At 41.4% G+C, this 19,779-nt stretch overlaps 1 protein-coding gene across 1 annotated transcript in view; it reads left to right on the plus strand.

Annotated features, from left to right (window-relative positions):
• The window catches only part of LOC144772159 (pepsin A-like), a 77,887-nt gene extending 74,664 nt beyond the window's left edge, over positions 1-3,223 (plus strand). Inside the window, exons 8-9 of the mRNA XM_078656305.1 lie at positions 113-211; positions 2,969-3,223. Of these exons, the coding sequence (XP_078512431.1) occupies positions 113-211; positions 2,969-3,106 (237 nt within the window). The 3' untranslated portion in view covers positions 3,107-3,223. The remainder of the gene's footprint in view (positions 1-112; positions 212-2,968) is intronic.
• Positions 3,224-19,779: the final 16,556 nt, after the last annotated feature.

A 19,779-nucleotide genomic window follows, 5' to 3' on the forward strand; every position in this document is an offset into this window, starting at 1 on the left:
CCATTTCTAAACAACTTCAAATTATTAACATTACCTTTCTGTTGCCAGAAGATATCTATGATATTTCCATCTTACTTATGATAACATGTTCTCTCTTCTTCTTAAACTTTAGTATAGTGTTGACTGTTACACTATTAGTGATTTACCGGACTTGTATTTCACTTTCAACGGGAAGCCATTCAACGTGCCTGCCACAGCCTACATCAACCAGGTAGGTGATAGTCAAGCTCTTTCCATCCTTTGAATCTCCTTACACCACTCTTCTCTCAGACAGGCTGGTCCACAGCTCACATACCATGGCTGCTCGAGCTGGAGTTTTCTCTAACTTCACCCCAAATCTATCCAAAGTTGTTTCCATCTTTGTCTCCTTTCATTGCTCTTTGGTTAATCCCCTCACACATTCCTGTTCTTTTCCCTGCTTGCTATTTTCTGTTTCTCCTTTTTCACATGTCCTTCGATCTGTGGGGTCACACCTTACCTCTCTGTTCTGTATAGTAAATCTGTGTTCTGTGTCGTCTTACAACTGTGCTGCATCTCCTCCATCTTTTTCCATTCTGCCCTTTCCCACTCCTTTGTTCTCTGTTAATTCTTCTGTCTCACTCTTCTGTTTTGGTTTTTCCCATGTTTTTCTGTGCTGTCCCCTCCAATCTCTGTTTGAGTCTATCCTTCCTCCTTCTATCTTAATGCTCTATTTTCCCATATCTATATTCCTTCTCCTTAAGTTTAAGTTTTTCATCTCATCCCTCTATTCTTTAAACTCTTTCTCTCTTTTCTGCTCTTCCTATATCTTTTTTTGTCTGTTTCCTTCCATATCTCTGTTCTTCCACTATTCTCAGTGGTTTATTACTGAAATTTCTCTGTATCTGCACCCTAGTCTCCTATCTCTCTGGTCTGTCTCAACAAATATTCCTGTTTTCTCTGCTATATCTCTCTGTTGACGTCATCCTGTGTTCAATATCATCCTATCTCTGTGTTCATTTAGTTACCATCTCTGCACTGTCGTCTTCCATTGCTCTCTGGTTTGCCCCATCCTACATCTTAGTTTTTCTTCTCTTTCATGTCTTCTGTACCATTGTATATCTCTGTTCTATCTCAACACTCTGTTTGTCTCCTCTCATAACTGTGCTATCTTCTGCCATTGTCCTCTGTATGTTTTTATCTTTATGGTTCGATCAAGCTTGCTCCAAGGCCCGGCAAAATCTGCATTGGTCGGCTAGGAAGGATAGGGAAAAGGATCTAAGAGAAGAGGCATGGGATAACGTAGAGTTAGCAGCAGCCTCCAAGAATTGTCAACATTTATGGAAAGTGATTAACGCTCCTCATTTTAAAAGTATGACAGATCCTTCTCTAGATTCTCTCGTTAGTGAGGATCAATGTTTGGTCCATTTTGAACACATTTTTGACTCAAATAATATCTCAGGAACAGAATGCCCAATTGAAGAATCACCTCATAGGGAGCCCTTGACTTTTTCAATCCAGGAGGTTAGTAGGGGATTGGCAAAGCGCTCTAATAGAAAGGCTCCGGGTCCTGATGTGGTCTCCATTGATACTATCTTTGGGTACCAAGACTTATGGATCCCATTACTAACTAATATTTGTAATCAAATTGTAAAATCTAACCCACTGCTATTATTGTTCCCATATTCAAGAAGGGTGACAAAGAAAAGTCCCAAAACTATAGACCAATTTCATTGCGGGATACCACGGCAAAACGAATGGGCCCCCTACTTCTAAATAGCCTGGAAGAATGGGCCAACGAAGAAAGTATTCTGATGCAGGCCCAATATGGAGTCCAGAGTGGCAGAGGCAACACAGATCAGGGCCTCTATCTAACCATGATGATTGATAAATATACTAGAGCCAGAACAGGTCAGGGTCTTTCTGGCTTTCATGGATCTCAGCTCAGCATTTGACTGGCCTATCCACTCCCAACTCTGGAAAATAATGGCTGAATTGGGGGTGGAGCCTTCAATCATTAGTTTTATCCGGCAACTCTTTCTGATGCCACTGGGAGAGTAAGATTCGGGAAACAGGGGGAATGCACTCCCCCATTTCAGATCTGAAGGTGGGTCAGACAAGGGTGTGTCCTTGCCTCATTCCTATTTTCTTTATATACAAATGGTATCAAAGCCGCACTCTGAGGAGCAACAAGAGATGTTCCCATATTTGACTCCCTAACGGTACCTATTCTCGCATATGCTGATGATGCGGTGTTAATTGCATGGACGGGGGTGGTCTACAGCGATTAACAAATGCCTTTGTATCCTTCATGACATCCTTGGGCTTAAGGGTAAAGGAAGACAAGTCTTTTGTAGTAGGGAGGCCTGTGGTAAAGAGAGCATATAAGTTTATGATAGGCCAAAGGGAAACTAGAGGTCGTAGATTCCTTCTCGTACCTAGGGGTTCCTTCGACAACAAACAGAACTGGGAAAATATGGTGAAGAATAGAGCACTGATGATGGAGAGGAGTGTGGGAGCTATAATGGGTTTCACAAAAAGGCCGTGTTCAAAACCATCCTCTCTTGCTCTCTCTCTTTTCTCTCTCTTTCTCTTCCTCTCTCGCTCTCTCTTTCTTTCTCTCTCTCTCTTTCTCTCTTTTCTCTCTCTTTCTCTTTCTCTCTCGCTTTCTCTCTCTCTCTCTTCCACAGTCTGAACCAAACGAGCATTAGAGGGACAATTTGGCATCTTTTTTGGACAATGGTCGCTATATCTTGTCAATATTGTGTTCAGAGCACCCTGCTTGAATCAATGTGAAATTGCCCACTTAAGGAGCTCTAAACAAATGCTTGACCCCACACTAACCATTCATGAAAAGAAACCGTGCATGTGGATGGAAAAGTACATTTCATTTTATATCCTGCAGGGCAGCAAAACACATGACAAGGAGTAAATCAGTTGTACATAATCAATTGATCGAATCATGAAGTCGATCTTGCTAATAGATTATGTTATTTCTGTCCTTCGATAGAACACCTGCACCGCCAAATTCATATTGTCCCCTTCCAACCTGCCGGATACCTGGATCCTGGGAGATGTCTTCATGAGGGGCTACTACACCGTCTTCGACAGAGCTAACAACAACGTTGGCTTTGCCACCGCCGCCTGAATATAGCACCTTGGCACGCCCTGAGACTATGGAGTAGGCAACATTGTAATTTTAAAAAGTGTGACTGTGTATACTCAATATGGTCTCAAGTGAATAAACAGCCATTCTGAAGCATAAGTTCCTTCTTCATTTGTTGTGTCTGTCGAAAGATGGTGGTTGAACTTAACCCAGAAATGCAGAAAGATGCAGCAATGAAACCCCAGTCTCTACAGTGCTTAAAATGCCCACAATATGACATGTTTGATCATCATCAGGCCAGGCCAGCAGCATGTCACAACTGCCTGCAGTATGACAAACATGTACAGAGGTTTACATGGATTTGCTGCAGACATCCACTATATGACTACAGATGTCGACAGTATGACTACAGATTACTAGAGACATTCACAGTATGATTACAGATGTCAGAAGTATGACTACAGATTACTACAGACATTCACAGTATGACTACAGATGTCGACACTATGACTACAAATGTCCACAGTGTGACTACACATGCCCATAGTATGACTCCAGATCAATTCACTTCTTGTGTCCGCAGTATGACTTCAGAATTCTAGAGTGGTCCATAGTGTGTATGGCTACAGATGTCCATAATATGAATAGAGATCACTACATATGTCCACAGTATGACAACAGACATCCACAGTGTGAGTACAGACATCCACAGTATGACTACAGATGTCGACAGTGTGAGTACAGATGACCACAGTATGAGTTCAGACAGCCACAGTATGACTACAGACGTCCACAGTATGACTACTGGTGCCCACAGTATTAGTACAGATGTCTACAAATGTTCATGGTAGGATTACAGATGTCCAGAGTATGAGTACAGATTACTACCGGTGTCTTGATACGGCCACAGTATTACTACAGATGTCCACAGTATGACTACAGATGTCCACATTATCACTACAGAAATCCAAACCATGACTACAGATGTCCACCACATTACTACAGTGGACTACAGATGTCTACAGTATGCGTGCAGATGTCTTTGGTATGACTACTGACATCCACAGTATGACTACAGATGTTCAGAGTAGGACCACAGATTTCTACGCGATGCCCACAGTATGACTACAGATGTCCACATTATGACTACAGATTACTTCAGGAATCACTGACAGAATATCGAGGAGCTAAATATCGACCTACAAAAATATCGGTGACAAAATATTGACTACCAGAATATCGAATTGCTATCTACACACAGATAAGTACAACAATATCGATTCCTAAATATCGTTGTAAATAATATAGTTTGCTAAAATATCAAATTTTTTATATCTCTTAAACATAATGTAAAATTAATGTAATAATACATATAATTTTCATTTTCATTTTCACTACTCATATATTAACTAAATAATATTATAAAAAACAATATTTTTAATAATTAACTGTTAAAAACATATATATATATTTTTTTTTTCCCCCAAAACCTTTATTTCACCTTTGAATTTACACAGCTGTAGGCCTACAACCCGTTCGGGCTGGCCGCCATCGCAATGATATAATCAACATGCAGTAATATTCAATTAAGATCCGGATGGTATGTCATTTACAGTACATGACCACTGCTTGAAAGAAAAGGCACTACTTATTCATTAGTCAGTCAATCAGTACAGGTTTTTTTTTTTTTTTGCAAACACAAGAACAAAACATAAAAAACTTGAGAATTCACATTATGGTCAGTCATTGTTGGTTAGTAGGCATCATGGCTAAGTAGGGAAGCGCCCCCCCCCCCCAGTGACATCTCCATCTGAAGCCTCCTCCCGACCCCGAGACATGTTATTGTGTGTGTGCAGGTCCCTTCGGACACTATTCCCATGGTATCGACTCTAAAAACATATTTTTAAATATAATATTATATATATATATATATATATATATAAACCTATACTATAAATATAAAAATACATTATAAATAATAAGTTTTTTTAGAAAATTTGACACTACATTAAATATAACAATACTTAAAAGATTGCATAGCGTAAAAGATAAAATTACTATTTCCACTCCAACAAGTGGTACATTAGTGAACGTGTTGGATAGCGTGTGGGTAAAAATTACTATTCCCATTCCAGTGAGTGCAACAGTAAAGAAACCGTTGGATAGAGGGTGGTTAAAAATTACTATTCCCACTCCAGTGAGTGCAACAGTAGGGAAAGCGTTGAATAGCGGGGGGTAAAAATTGCTATTCCCACTCCAGTGAGTGCAACAGTAAGGAAAGCGTTGGATAGTGGGAGGGTAATAATTACTATTCCCACTCCAGTTAGTGCAAGAGTAGGGAAAGTGTTGGAGAGCGGGAGGGTAACAATTACTATTCCCACTCCAGTGAGTGGAACAGCATGGAAAGTGTTGGATAGCGTAAGGGAATAATTTATTATACCCACTCCTGTAATATACATAAAATTATTCAACAATTAATAACTTTTTTTAATGAATTTACCTCCCACCATTTTCCCCTATAAACATTGTCTACACTATTGTAACATATTAATACATTAACATAAGTAACTATGAATTAACTTATTACAATTAACAATTAATAACAATCAAATCTAAATTAGTTCACACAATTAACACTATAAAATAACTTAAACAAATTATAATGTAACAAATATTAAAAATTAGATCAAAATAAAGTACTTCCTACCCCACTCCCCTATCAACCCTCAACCCACTGATAAAAAGTACACAATTAACATATTCACTAATTAATTGTTAATAATTAATATCTAATGAATTGCTTATTATTAAACAGAAAAATACACAATTCACAAAATTACCAATCAATTATTAATTGTTATCAATCAACTTATAATTAATCAGTAATACATTTATAAACTTAACAACATAAATGATAAAATATTAAATTATTAAGTAATACAATAATAAATTAATTAATGTCAAATACATTACTTCCCACCCTATTTCCCTATAAACCCACAAACCGCTACAGACTTAAATTACGCACAAAAGTATTTAACATATAATTATTTCTGAATAATGCAAAAAATATATATTATAAATAAATTACTTCCCACCCTATTCCCCTATAAACCTGCAACCCGCTACAGAATTAAATTACACAAGCATTATTAACATAAACTTCATTACTTTTACAAAATTCAAACATACCTGACAAAAATAAAACATACTTTTAACACATATACTAACACTTAAAATACAAAAAAAATCGATATTACTAACTTTGATATTATGGAAACCAATATATTTTGCCTGCATATTGATAGTCTGCACCACTATATTTTTGCAATTGGATATTCTGTCCATTCTATATTAAAAAACTCAATATTCTGTCCAGTCAATATTTTTTTTTCGACATTGGGACTAGTTACCTTGCTACAGATATCCACAGTATGACTATAGATGTCCACAGTATGACAGCATATTCATACAGCTGTACACAGTATGTCCCGACAGATGTCCACATTATGACCACAGACATCCTCTGTGCGACTATGTCCATATTATGACTACAGATTACTACACATGCCCACAGTATGACTGCACATGCCCACAGTATGACTGCACATGCCCACAGTATGACTGCACATGCCCACAGTATGACACAAGATCACTAAAGACGCACACAGTATGACTATACAAGTCCAATATAGGACTACAGATGTCCACAGTATGCCTAAAGATGACTACAGATATCAACAATGTGATTAGAGACATCCACAGCATTACTGCAAGTTTCCAGAGAATTTGTACATGTGTCATAGTATCACTACAGACATCCACAGTATGACTACGGATGTCCATAATATGACCAGAGATCACGGGAGATGTCCACAGTATGACTACAGACATCCACAGCATTACTACTAATGTCCAAAGTATGACTATATATGTCCACAGTATGAGTACAGATCACTACAGATGCCCACAGTATGGCTACAGGTGTCCACAGTATGACTACAGATTTCTACAAACGTGATTACAGATGTCCAGTGTATGACTACAGATTACTACAGATGTCCACGGTATGACTTGATATGTCCACAGCATTACTACAGATGTCCACATTATGACTACAGATGACTACAGATATGTCAACATTATTACTACAGATGTCCACAGTATAACTACAGATGTCCACTGTATGGCTACAGATGTCCACTGTATCATACAAACATTCACAGTATTAGTACAGACGTTCCCAGTATGACTAAGGATGTCCACAGTATCACTACAGATGTCCACAGTATAACTACAGATGTCCACAGTATGACTACAGACATCCACAATATGAGTACAGATGTCCACAGCATGACTACAGAAGACTACAGATATATCAACATTATTACTACAGATGTCCACAGTATAACTACAGATGTCCACTGTATGGCTACAGATGTCACCGTATCATACAAACATTCACAGTATTAGTACAGACGTTCATAGTGTGACTAAGGATGTCCACAGTATCACTACAGACATCCAAACCATGACTACAGACGTCCACAGTATGGCTACAGGTGTCCACAGTATGACTACAGATTAAAGTGATAAGGAAAAAAAGTCCATGGTCCAGGGTAAAGTGGAAGAAGTAATACCAAGGATTAAATCGGTGGCGGGTCAAACTGCCACACAGGAAGACTCATGGCCGACTTCCTTCTCCCTACCTGACGACATAAGCTTGGACATACAAACAGGAACGGTAAACATTAACCAACCCCAGTTACAAGTTCATCTAAAACATAGCCAAGGTACTCATGACACCTTCAGATCTCAAGATCATGTGAAAAATGGACCAGGGTGCAACGGAAGACTGGAATCTACACCTTTACACCCAAACGTCAACTCCCACGAATGGGACAAAGACCGAAATAAAAAAAATACAGGAAGGAGCAACAACATTCTAAACCAGGAATCTCCAATCACGATATCTTCAATGAGCAGGACAGACGAAGATTTAGATGTCCAGGAAACATCGCCCAAAGAAGAAGATAAGACCTCATGGAGTAAAACACTTCTAAACACCTTAGAGCAGGCAATCAAAGCTCTGAACTTCCAGTCGGATAAAATGGACGTTCAAATCGATTTAATAAATCTCATTGCGAGCCATATCTCTGGCATAAACATCAGGCTGGACCACATGGCAACCCTACTTCAAGGGAAGGCTGACAAGGGACTTTGTACAGAGATTATCCAGCCAAGTTGTGTTTGTGGCAAACTAGTGGATAATTTGTCAAATTTACCATTAATATTAAATGACATACTAAGGGCTGTCCAGTCATCAATGGATATAAAACATAACTCCAAAACTCCGAGTAACATTGAGTCAATAAAATCAGACGTGGGAATTGCAAGCCAACTCATAGTAAGAGATTCCACTCAAAATAGCTGTGTAGAGGAAGAAATAAGCAAGCAGTGTAAAGAAAAACCTGACAACGATCCAGGTCAAAAAGAGGAAGCACAACACGTAATGACCCAGTCTAAAAATAAGCTAACAAAAAGACAAAGGAAACGCGCAAGGAAAGGGAGGGTTCAACTTAAATTCCAACCTTCAACAGATATTCATACCTATCCCATTTTTCATCACACCGCTAATAGGAAACAGAAACCAGCACCTGAAGTAATTGCATCAAAACACATCAACACGCCCCTGGTCCAACCAAACCAGTCAAATGCTGTGAACTGGACCAGCCTGAGTATAGAATCTTCACCCCTCCAAACCTCCTCAAAACCAAACCATACACAATGGATCACACAACCGAAAAGTCAAATAAAGAAAAAAGAAAACTCCCCAAGAACTCAGGATAAAGATAAGACGAAAGAGGAGTCTGATGAAAGGGTCTTAACTAATGAAGTCAGTGTAAATCACACAGTAATGATCCACCAGACAGATGAAACGCACTCACTCCAGGTCAAATCAACAAACCAGGAATTAAGGCACCAAAATGGCCCAATCTTTGTGGATACCGAACAAAATATAACAGATAAATACAAACATAATCCCCCTATAAAAAGAGCAGATGAAAAGGAAAACAAAAGATCACCAATAAAAATAAACTTAAACGAAGATGGACGAACCTGCAGCACTTACCAAACAAATAAACAAACAAGGCGCATACATATACCACAAAACCCGATCATCGATAAAAACACGGACAGGATTAATGAACCAACCACCTATCTGAGAAGAACAGATGGTCCATTCGAAGATCTAACAATAAAAACACTAAGTCAAGGGAGAAGAATAATTACAAAAGGGGAAACAACAGTAAATTCAAACCCAGAAGAAGAGACACAAGCTAAAACGAGCTCACAATTACAAGCAGAAACAAATAATAAACTGTCATTTATACCGGAATACCAGCCATCAGGTCCTCAAGATTTTCTGAATAGAGGTAACATAATGAGGCTATTAAGAGAAATTCCAGAATTGAACGACATAGAATCTCAAGATCTCTTGTCAGTAGAATTTAGGTGCACCAAAAATATGCCAGAGGTAGAAGAGTCCTTAACCTCCTGGTCAACTATAGAAATAGTTAATAGAATACTTGAAATGAGTTTGTCATTTGAAGCCTGGGGCATTACACTGAGGCGAGACGATCGGAAAAAATATCCATTTCCACTTTTAAAAACTTTAACCTTATGTAAAAAGACAAAGGCTGAGGGGATCAGCCAAAAATCATGCTTAAAAGGTGCGTGTGCGGTATCTCCGCAAAAAAATACACCGCAAAATGGACACGTAAATGCAGCGGCTCAAAGAGGCACCCGTGAACAGGCAACAGATTGGTCCTGGGTAGCTTCGGCTTTGAGCAAAAAATGCTCCTAACAAGACGAGTCATTTAGAAAAAGATACCATGTTACACCCACGGCCAACAGCTGACAATCAAGAGGAATCCATTGCTGCAAATCCGCACATGATCAGCCTCTGTTCCTGGAACGTACATGGTTTCAACAGCTTGTGCCATGACCACGAAACTGCAAACTTCTTGGATCAACACGACTTAATACTGCTACAAGAAACCTGGAACCTGCGCCAAATCTCCATCCCGGGATACATCGAATTTCACGTCCTCGCCGAAAAACCCTCTAACTTTGGTCATCCTAGTGGAGGCTTATCAACGTATATCACCCAACAACACAGATGGCATACTGAAGAAGTAGACTCTATGGTTAACTGGATACAAGTAATAAAACTCACGGAGAATTTGGTTGCCGGTACAGGCTCTTGTAATCTACTACTGCTCAACGTTTATGTTCATCCGGAAAAGAGGGAAAAAAATGAAAAACTGATTACTCTATTCACCTTGATCAGGGCTTTGCAAATCACTCATGAGACGTATTCCATGATTATATCAGGTGATTTTAATAGCAACCTAACAAAAGATGATAAGATAACGCAAGTTCTTGAAGAACTGGGCCTTTTTATTCTAAATAAGAAAGTCAGTGGGAATAATGGTATACCTATAACCTTTCTAAGCGGTAACCGAAAGTCAACAATAGACTTCACAATATTGAGCAACAGCCTGTTACCAACGGTGAGTGCTTTTTCAGTGGAACAACGAGTGGAAAGTGACCATTTCCCTCTAATTACCAAAATGATAATGTTGGTTACCGAGACGGAAAAACAAAATACCATCGTCCAGTATACTGAAAAATTTAATTTACGTAAATTAAAATGGAGAGGAAAGGATATAAAACCAACAATGGATAAAATTACAAAAGAACTGCATAGTTTAACAACGGAAGAAAAAGGAAATCTGGTAAAAACATGGGAACACCTATGCGAAGCAGTAACAAGTAATCCCCCACGTACAAATCAAAACCCAATAAGATTCAATACTAGCAAAAAGCCTTGGTACACTACTACCCTGAGGGAAGAAAAAAGAAAAATTGCACGTGAAGTCCGCAAGCAGGCATTATTGATAAAAAGTGGAAAAAAATCAAATAAAACGGAATTGAAAGTTATGCGAAAAAAATATAAGATCATGCTAAGGAAAGCAAAAATACTGTACCAAGAGGAAATGTGGACTAACTTACTAATAGCTAGTAAACACAAGAATGCCAGTACATTTTGGGGTATTATCAATAAACTGACAAGGGGGAATACCCTAAAACAGGAGGCAGGTATTGGAGAAAATATATGGACCCAGCACATTGAAAACATGTTCAGCGACAGGACGGGAGGTGAAAAAAGGCACTGTAATCCGGAGTGCAAAGTATGCGCTAGAAACGGCGACCATGCAGAAAATTTGCTGGGAAAAGGAGTTAATGCTCCAGGAGACAAGCTGAAGCAATTGTTGGGTAGTGGAAACGAGATCAACCCCGAAAACCCACAGTTTAGTAAATCAGAAAAAATATTGAATGCCGAGACCGACTCCCTAGTAACAACAGATCAGCTTAAAGACAAGATAAAACGTCTGAGAAAAGAGGGTGCAGCGGGTCCAAACGGGCTCCCAAATGCAATTTTTAAATATTCGCCTGAATTTTGGGCAGAATATTTAACTCCACTCTTCAATGCAATCTACAACCAGAACAAGCCACCAAGATCCTGGAAAGGGAGCATAATTCACCCCATTTTTAAACAAGGTGACCACAACGAGCCGGGGAACTACAGGCTGATATCGCTAACGGATGTTGAGGCAAAACTATATGGATCATGCCTATTATCCCTCCTTCAGGACTGGATGGAAGATACGAACATAATACCAATGTTCCAAACTGGTTTCCGGCCAAGGATGGGTACATTGACAAACTTGACAACCCTGGCGCTCTTGAAGGAAAAAGCTGCAAAAAGGGGGACGAGACTGTATGCTTGCTTTATAGACCTCCGAGCAGCCTTTGATAAAGTGAACAGATCCCGGTTATGGGAAAAACTAAGATCATGGGGTATCCCGAAGAAGCTATTAGAGGCAATTATAGTCCTGCACAGCAACACCTGGGCTCGAGTAAAACTGGGAGACGGTAGCAGCGTAACGGCCAAAATAAGAACACAACAGGGCCTAAAACAAGGCTGTGTACTGGCCCCAAGTTTATTCAACCTGTACATGGCAGATATTGTCAATCACATGGAGATTGGGGAATGCCATCCACCCCACATGTCAAAAATCCCAATTCCCTTCCTGCAGTATGCAGACGATATTGTTGTTCTGAGCCAAACCCCAATAGGGTTGCAAAGATCGATCAATAACCTGACAACCTACTTGGAGCACGAATGCTTGGAACTAAATAAAGATAAAACTAAGGTTGTCCGCATTGTGGATCCTAAAAAGCAAATATTCAAATGGTATGCAAATAGCTCCCCAATAAAGGAGGAAACTTCATACAAATACTTGGGTTTGAAATTGGGGCGAGGGCCGACGAACAAAGAACATAAAACCGAGCTAAAAGCAAAAACACAGTCTCTAATCTACGCATACCGGCAATTACAAAATAAACTAAGTTGTCCAAATTATTCACACCTGCTGAAAGTGATCAAAGCTCAAACCCTACCATCCTTATCATACGCATTGGCCACCTGGTGTGGCAAAGAAGCAGGGCTGTTAAACAGCCTACAAACAAAAGTATACAAGGCAGTACTAAACCTTCCAAAATCATCAGCTCCAGCACAGGTTCGCCTAGAATTTGGCCTTCTAAATCAAAAATTTCGCAGTATGGGAACCTTTGTGAAACTCTGCCATAAAATACGCACGTCGGAAGCCAACACATTGGACAACCTGTGCTGGAAAGAAATCGATACTCAACAGAAACAGCAAGTTCCAAACAGTTGGGGAAGCTATCTGTCTCAATCGCTAATCTGCATAGGAATTGAAGAATCCTGGGACATGCATCCAGACAGATCCACTTTTGATAAAATTGTAAATAATGCGGTCAAATGGGAATCCTATCTGGAAGACAAGATAGTTACCGCAAAAAGACGACACGGGTGGACCGTGATAAACTCATATACCGGGATAAAACCGCAGTCCTACCTAGAAAGCCACTTTAACAATTCGTTAAAACAAAGATATATAAAACATCGACTAGGTCTACAGTTCTCAAAGGACCTGCTACCAGCATGGAAAAACTGCCACACCGACCCCCATTGTCGCCTATGTGGATATCGAAATGAAACACTACCGCACTTACTGTGTGTGTGCCCGGCACTTAAGGCCTTGAGGAGACGGCTTTTAAAGAACATTTTTAACAAATTGAATATTCGGACTTGTAGGCAAGCCGTAATCCAATGGCTAGATGGATCATGTCCTATGCTGGCCTGCAGGGGGGTCAAATTTATGATGAAAGCCCAATCTCTCCTACAGCAAGCTGACCTTGGAATTATACCACCAACCTGAAATAACTGACTCTTACTTGCCACTTACAAACAGTTTTATTTGCCAATTTTTTAAAATGTGTTTTATGTCCCAAGTTGATCTAGATGCATTTTGTAATGATTTTTAATAATTTTATACAATAAAAATTGACTTGACTTGACTTGACTACAGATTATTACAGATGTCCACGCTATGACTTGATACGTCCACAGCATTACTACAGATGGCCACAGTATCACAACAGACATCCACAATATGAGTACAGATATCAACATTATTACTACAGATGTCCACAATATTACTAAGGATGTCCACAGATTCACTACAGACATCCAAACCTTGCTACAGATTTCCACAGTATGACTAAAGTGGACTAAAGATGTCCACAGTATGAGTACAGATGTCTTCAGTAGGGCTACTGACATCCATAGTATGTCTATAGAGGAGAGGATCTGGCTTTACGGCTAGAGTGGTTCAACCTCAATGCTGGGAAACCACGTTTGAGTCTCGGCAGGTATGCTCAACAACTTGTGATGTGGACAAATCACTTAATCTTCCCAAGCATAACAAAAAAAAGTGTCCATCTGTAACACAACAGGTACTCATGTAAAGCACTTTGATACATTCGGGTCATGTTTGCGCTATATAAAACTCAGAGAAAAAAAGAAATGTCCAGAGTATGACCACAGATATCTACAGACGTCCATAGTATGACAGCAGAAGTCCACAGTGTGACTACAGATGTCCACAGTATGAGTAGAGACTAGTATGGGTGTCCACAGTATGACTACAAATGCCCACAGTATGACTACAGATGTCCACAGTATGACTACAGATGTCCACAGTGTGAATACAGATCTCTACAGACACCCACAGTATGACTATAGAAGTCCACAGTATAACTTTAGATGTCCACAGTATGCCAGAAATGTCACTACTGTGCCAGGTTGACCCGCATCATATCAAGGAATCCTCCAAAATGTCAAAAGTAACCACCTATGCCACAGCCTACATTTTGCAGAGTGGGCACCATTATGCTTCTTAAAGATGTTGTGACATGTAATTTGGCCCCTCTGTTTCTGACTTTCCATATCATCTCTTAAGCCACCGGACCCTCTTGCTGGCTGACCATGGGCTTGACAATGTGTGCAAACTGCCCTCCAATTCATATCTTCAGCCACCAAAGCTTTGAATCGACGCCTAGTTATTTTCGCATTGATAGGAGATGTGTGTTGAAAACCATTTGTAGAGGTGAGAAACAGACCAAACAGATATGTAATTTGCCCAAAATTCTTCGATATCTTTGGTTTTGCATGCACGGAAGTGCTTTTGATTAGAAAACTGTATCACAGATAATAGTTCAACCAGATCTGTGCTCGTTAGGTTTGGGTCCAGGAGATATACTAGTAAATGTCTGGTTCTCGATAACGTTGGACTTAAATCTGGACCACAAACCCAACAGCAGACCAGTCACAGATTGAAGCAAGACCAAGAACCCTCTGGGATTCACAACAATTGCCTATAACTCTGTACAGTTTGTGGACATAGCCTTGACTTATCTCATAAGACAGAACATGCAGCAACAACAGACCTGCCATACTGTTCTCTGTCTCTCTACATCTCAAAATCTATGGTATGTCATCATAGAAAAGTTGAGCAAAGACATACCCTTTTTTGCCAACTCAGAGAACTTAGCTAGGTAGAACTTCACTTTCATAACATAACAGAAGAGACCCTATCCTCAGCACTTCTTAGCTTTGACATGCATTCCACGTCACATCTACGAGACCAGAATAAGGCATATTTGCTCATGTATGCAGACAATATGCAAAAATATGACCTCTTGGGAAAAGTCTCAGAATCTTGTAAAAAAAATACAAAGGGTCTTGATGACATCTAGAATTACAACACAGCTCTCTAATCCGAGGCTACGGGAGGAAATAATCCTAACATTTGTCTTTACTCTTGAATGGTACCTCCTCCTATTATAAGTATACTCATTTCATTTGAAAACAGCACAAGACACAAGCATGGGAAACCAATTTTGTTTTTTTTGTGTTTGTTTCAAGGAGGACCCGGGGGCAGTTTGACATGGACTGTTCTTATTGGAACAGGGTGAGGATTTGCATTGGCTGGGTCCAGACTGCAGTGGCATGGTGAGCAAAATGGCAATGGACTGGGGTGTGGCCCGAGTAATTACCAGTGGTTGAGATTCATTCAAGCATTCCATCCATCAATTTCTGTATACTTTACTTGACTTGAGCATGTCCCCCCAAGTGGGATGAGTATGCCCAGACGCGTGTCCGGTCCACACTATGCACCGAAACCAATCTAAACTCAACTAAAGAGATTTTATAAGGGCTAAACGAGTAGTCGGTTGCTTTTGATATAGTTAAGGGTGGACATGGCCCATACGTTTGGCCTGGACTGTTCCTACTGGAGCAGGATCAAGACTTATTTACATATGGCTGGATGCAAACTGAGGAGGCATGCTGTGCCAAATAACAATAGACTGGAATGTAAATCCGAGTAGTTACTGGTGGTTGAGATTAACTCAAGTATTCCATCCATCACATTTGTATACTGTAATTCAGCTTAGCTTGTTCAGATCCGACCCACTCCCTAAGAACAGCTGCCTATGTGCCAATGAATCTAGGAAAACCCATTGATAAAGAAGTCAGAAATCACCATAGGAGGAACGCCCCAGGGCTTTACAAGACAGCAAGGTTGAAGCTATTCCACAAATCATTCCAAACATGACAACTGTTCTGGGAAGGATCTCAAGAGACATTAAAAAGTATTTGGCTCGAGCCAGGATAGTGAACCAGAACATGTCCCTGGACCTGTCCGAAACAATCACAAACTCCCAAATTTAGAGCCTTCAACTAACGAAATAGCTCCTCTTGGGAATAAGAATATTTTGCTGGCTGGATCTAGAAGAACCTTTGGGCCATAATTACAAGCCCCTATCGCCACAGGAACATCACTTTTAAAGGCATTCCTGTGGCAATACAGGCTTTGCCTTATTACAAGGCAGTGCTAAGCCACTTCATGTGGCTTAACACCGCCTTATGAATAAGGCACACTTTCATGCTACACTTAGCGTGAAAGTGACGTACAATGGGTGTTGCAGTGAGCGTTTAGTCGCAATACCCATTAATTTTGACACTGCCCCTGTTAGAAATGGGATCTCTAGTTGGCTAAGGCTTGCACCAAAGCCAGGCAGAGACCACCACTCTAATCAGGGCAAGGTAGTTACACGCCAAAGATAAACCCTGCTCCCCCCACCCCCTGGTAGCTTAGCATGAGCAGTCAGGCTTATCCCGGAGGCCATGTGTAAAGCGTTTGCGCACGCACACAGCAACAACATACCAGGCACACCACAAAAGGAACTCCACACAAGGTAATATCAAAAATACCCTTTGTATTCTCATAACCCATTAGAATAGTACTCACGTTATATACATTGTGCCACCGGCACTAGGTCATATCTACAAGGGATTATATACATCTGACAGGGCCCACTGGACCACTGTCTGAAACATCACAAAGTGGACTTAGTAAAAGTAAGACATATCATAAAAGTAGAACCAGTAATCACTGGTAACCACTGTACTCAGCATCATCCTGTAACATAAACCATATTATGCACAGTATCACATTAGAGTAAAATACATTATACGCCAACCTCATCACTAACATTTTAGACCCTAACCTCCTAAGCATCACTCGCATTAGGGTATACTCGTAATAGGAAATAACCTCACCAGCATAAACACATTAGGCACATAATCTCACCCCTAAACGCATCTAGGGGCATGTATTATAGTAGAGCATCACATTTCCTACGTCACCTAAATCACTGCCCCCCCTTTGACCAACTGGCGTTCTCAAGGGGGCTCAACTGCCATAAGTCCAGAATGTCAGGGCAGCTGCCAATGCAGCATAGTTTGCATGTGCGCAATTGCGTTGACGCGGAGGAGTGCATCTCATTCCGCTCTCTCAAACCATGTCCCCAACTGTAGCCTAAACGTTGCAACTGACGCTACTTGCTGTGCAGTTTTGATGTCAATTGTGGGCCTGGGCACTCACTATGCCCTCTGAACACATAGGTATAAACGCTGCAGCTGCCCGCGCTGGTACGGCGTGTGAGAAGTTGGCCTGGTATATGATGCTCACTAGTTCTAGTGATCACCTTGTACCATGCAAAGCAACCCTTATGATGATTGGTTGTAAGTCAACCTTATAGACCAGCTATCCTAGTAGCGTGGACAAAGCAGTCTTAGGCTAAGCTCTGTAAAGGCATGTGAAGCAAGCTGTTTTACCATATACAATCCCCTTGAATACCAAATGAAAGGACACCACACAGATATATATTGAAAATATATATATATTTATTCACTACAAATATCCCCTATACTCTTTATGAGCACAGAAGCAAATGCGTTAAAACAAAACACAGTTTAAATACACAAAAGTTGCACAATATGGATGAGCCCTAGGGGCCACTTAAACCATATACTGAAATAGTGGTATAAGAACCACCAATTGGCAAGGGAATAGGCCTAGGGCCTGGGGATTCGCTGGAGCTGTTCGGGACTAACAGTGAAGAAGTCGGGAAAAGCCCGCGGGACTCGGGTGCAGTGCTTAAAGTGCACGCATGCACCAATGCAATGTCAATATTGCATAAAAGTTATAAAGTTACTGTTTTAGGAACCTTCCGACTGACCTAGAAGGACAAAACTTTAGATCTAGGCACTAGAGGTGTGTACCAGTGTGGGAACACCAACGTTGCTGAGTTACCTCACCCACAGGAAGCGGGTGCATAGGTGTCAAGTAGTGTCGGGTTTCGTTGCGCAGGTCGATGGTGCCTGGAGATGAAGATGCTGCAGGCGGGTCGTCGAGGAGAGTTCTGGTGGATCCAAGGATGGATATGAAGATGTGAAGACCTGAAAGCAGAGGGGACAATGTTCAAAGTCACTAGCCAGTGACTACCGTGGAACCAGGATGGAACCAGGCGATGTCGGGTGCAAACAGGTGAAGAGGTGCAGCTTGTCTCCGCAGCCACGTGGACACGAAGAGGTCGAGGACGTCCAGGAGTCGATCACGAGCTGTGCCACAAAGGTTCTAGCTGATGGCGGTGTCGGCAACTTGATTGGAGCAAACAGGCCTTGGCTAATGCAAGCCACGCAGGAAGTGAAGAAAGCTTATTTCTCGGACCAGCAAGGTCAGAGGGGCTGCTCCTTTTTACAGGAGCGAGGGCCAGTCTGGAACAACCAGACCAGCGGTGTAGATTGTAGATAGCCACGTGGCAAGTGACCGGGATGACGCGTCGAGTGGCAAAGTGCAAAAGGGCCCCACGCAGATCGTGGAGATGCTAGGGGGCTGATCTTTGGTGCAGATGCTGCTCAGTGGTGGGGCTTCTCAAACCCCAAAGCACAACATCGAGGAAGCCTCGGGTGCTGCACAGTTAGCTTCTCGGGGGTCTTTCAAGATGGCCGGTCCCACGTCTCTCGATGCCTCCACGGGTCTCTTCTTTTCAGGGACTGTGGATCGGGCTGTGAGATGTCTGGGAATCCAGGTCTTGCTGGGCTCTGGGCTCGGGATCCGGCGGCAGGCAGTGGCAAAGCAGCAGTCGAGTTGCTGGTTGGTGCCTGTATTCACAGGGTGGTCACTCCTTGGCCACAAGGGAGATTCTCTTCAGTCTTCTGTGAAGCAGAATGTCGAAGTCCAGTTTTCTTCTTAGTTTCAAGTCGAGTTCAGGATGATCTGAAGTCTTGGGACACAGCTCCTACTCTTATTCCAAATCTAGGGGACGGATTACCTGCTAGGTCCCTCCTCTGGGTGGGACCAGGAAGGGGGTGGCTACACCCCCTTTCCTTTGTCCATCTCTGCGCCAAGACTGGGGCTGTGAAGCCCCAGCACCGGTTTGGACTGGCTTATGCACAGGGACACCTTGTGTGCCCCAGGCATGTCTCATTCTATTCAGCCCTGTCTGGGGTGGTGCTAGCACCTCCCAAGGCAGGAAACCCTTTGTCCAAGCCTCCCTCGCTAAAAGGACTTCCAGCAGCAGGAGGTCAGACTTGTGTCTGTGGTGGCAGCATCCATTTTGTGATGCTGAGGCTCATGTTTTACTTTAACCGGGGTTCAGGTTATGTACATGTTGTGTCCCTCTAGAAGGGTGGAATGCTACCCCCGTCGCCAGAACTGGTGAGGGGGTAGTATTCCAATTCATATGACACCTTACTCGACATGTTTTGATAAAGCCAAACCAAAGATAGCATTTAACCGCGAGGTTCATAATGCACTTAAGAGTATATGGTATGGCAGTATCATGGAACAGCTAAAGGACGTGGTTCCGAA

Source organism: Lissotriton helveticus, chromosome 8, assembly GCF_964261635.1.
Source record: "Lissotriton helveticus chromosome 8, aLisHel1.1, whole genome shotgun sequence".
Lineage (NCBI taxonomy): Eukaryota > Metazoa > Chordata > Amphibia > Caudata > Salamandridae > Lissotriton > Lissotriton helveticus.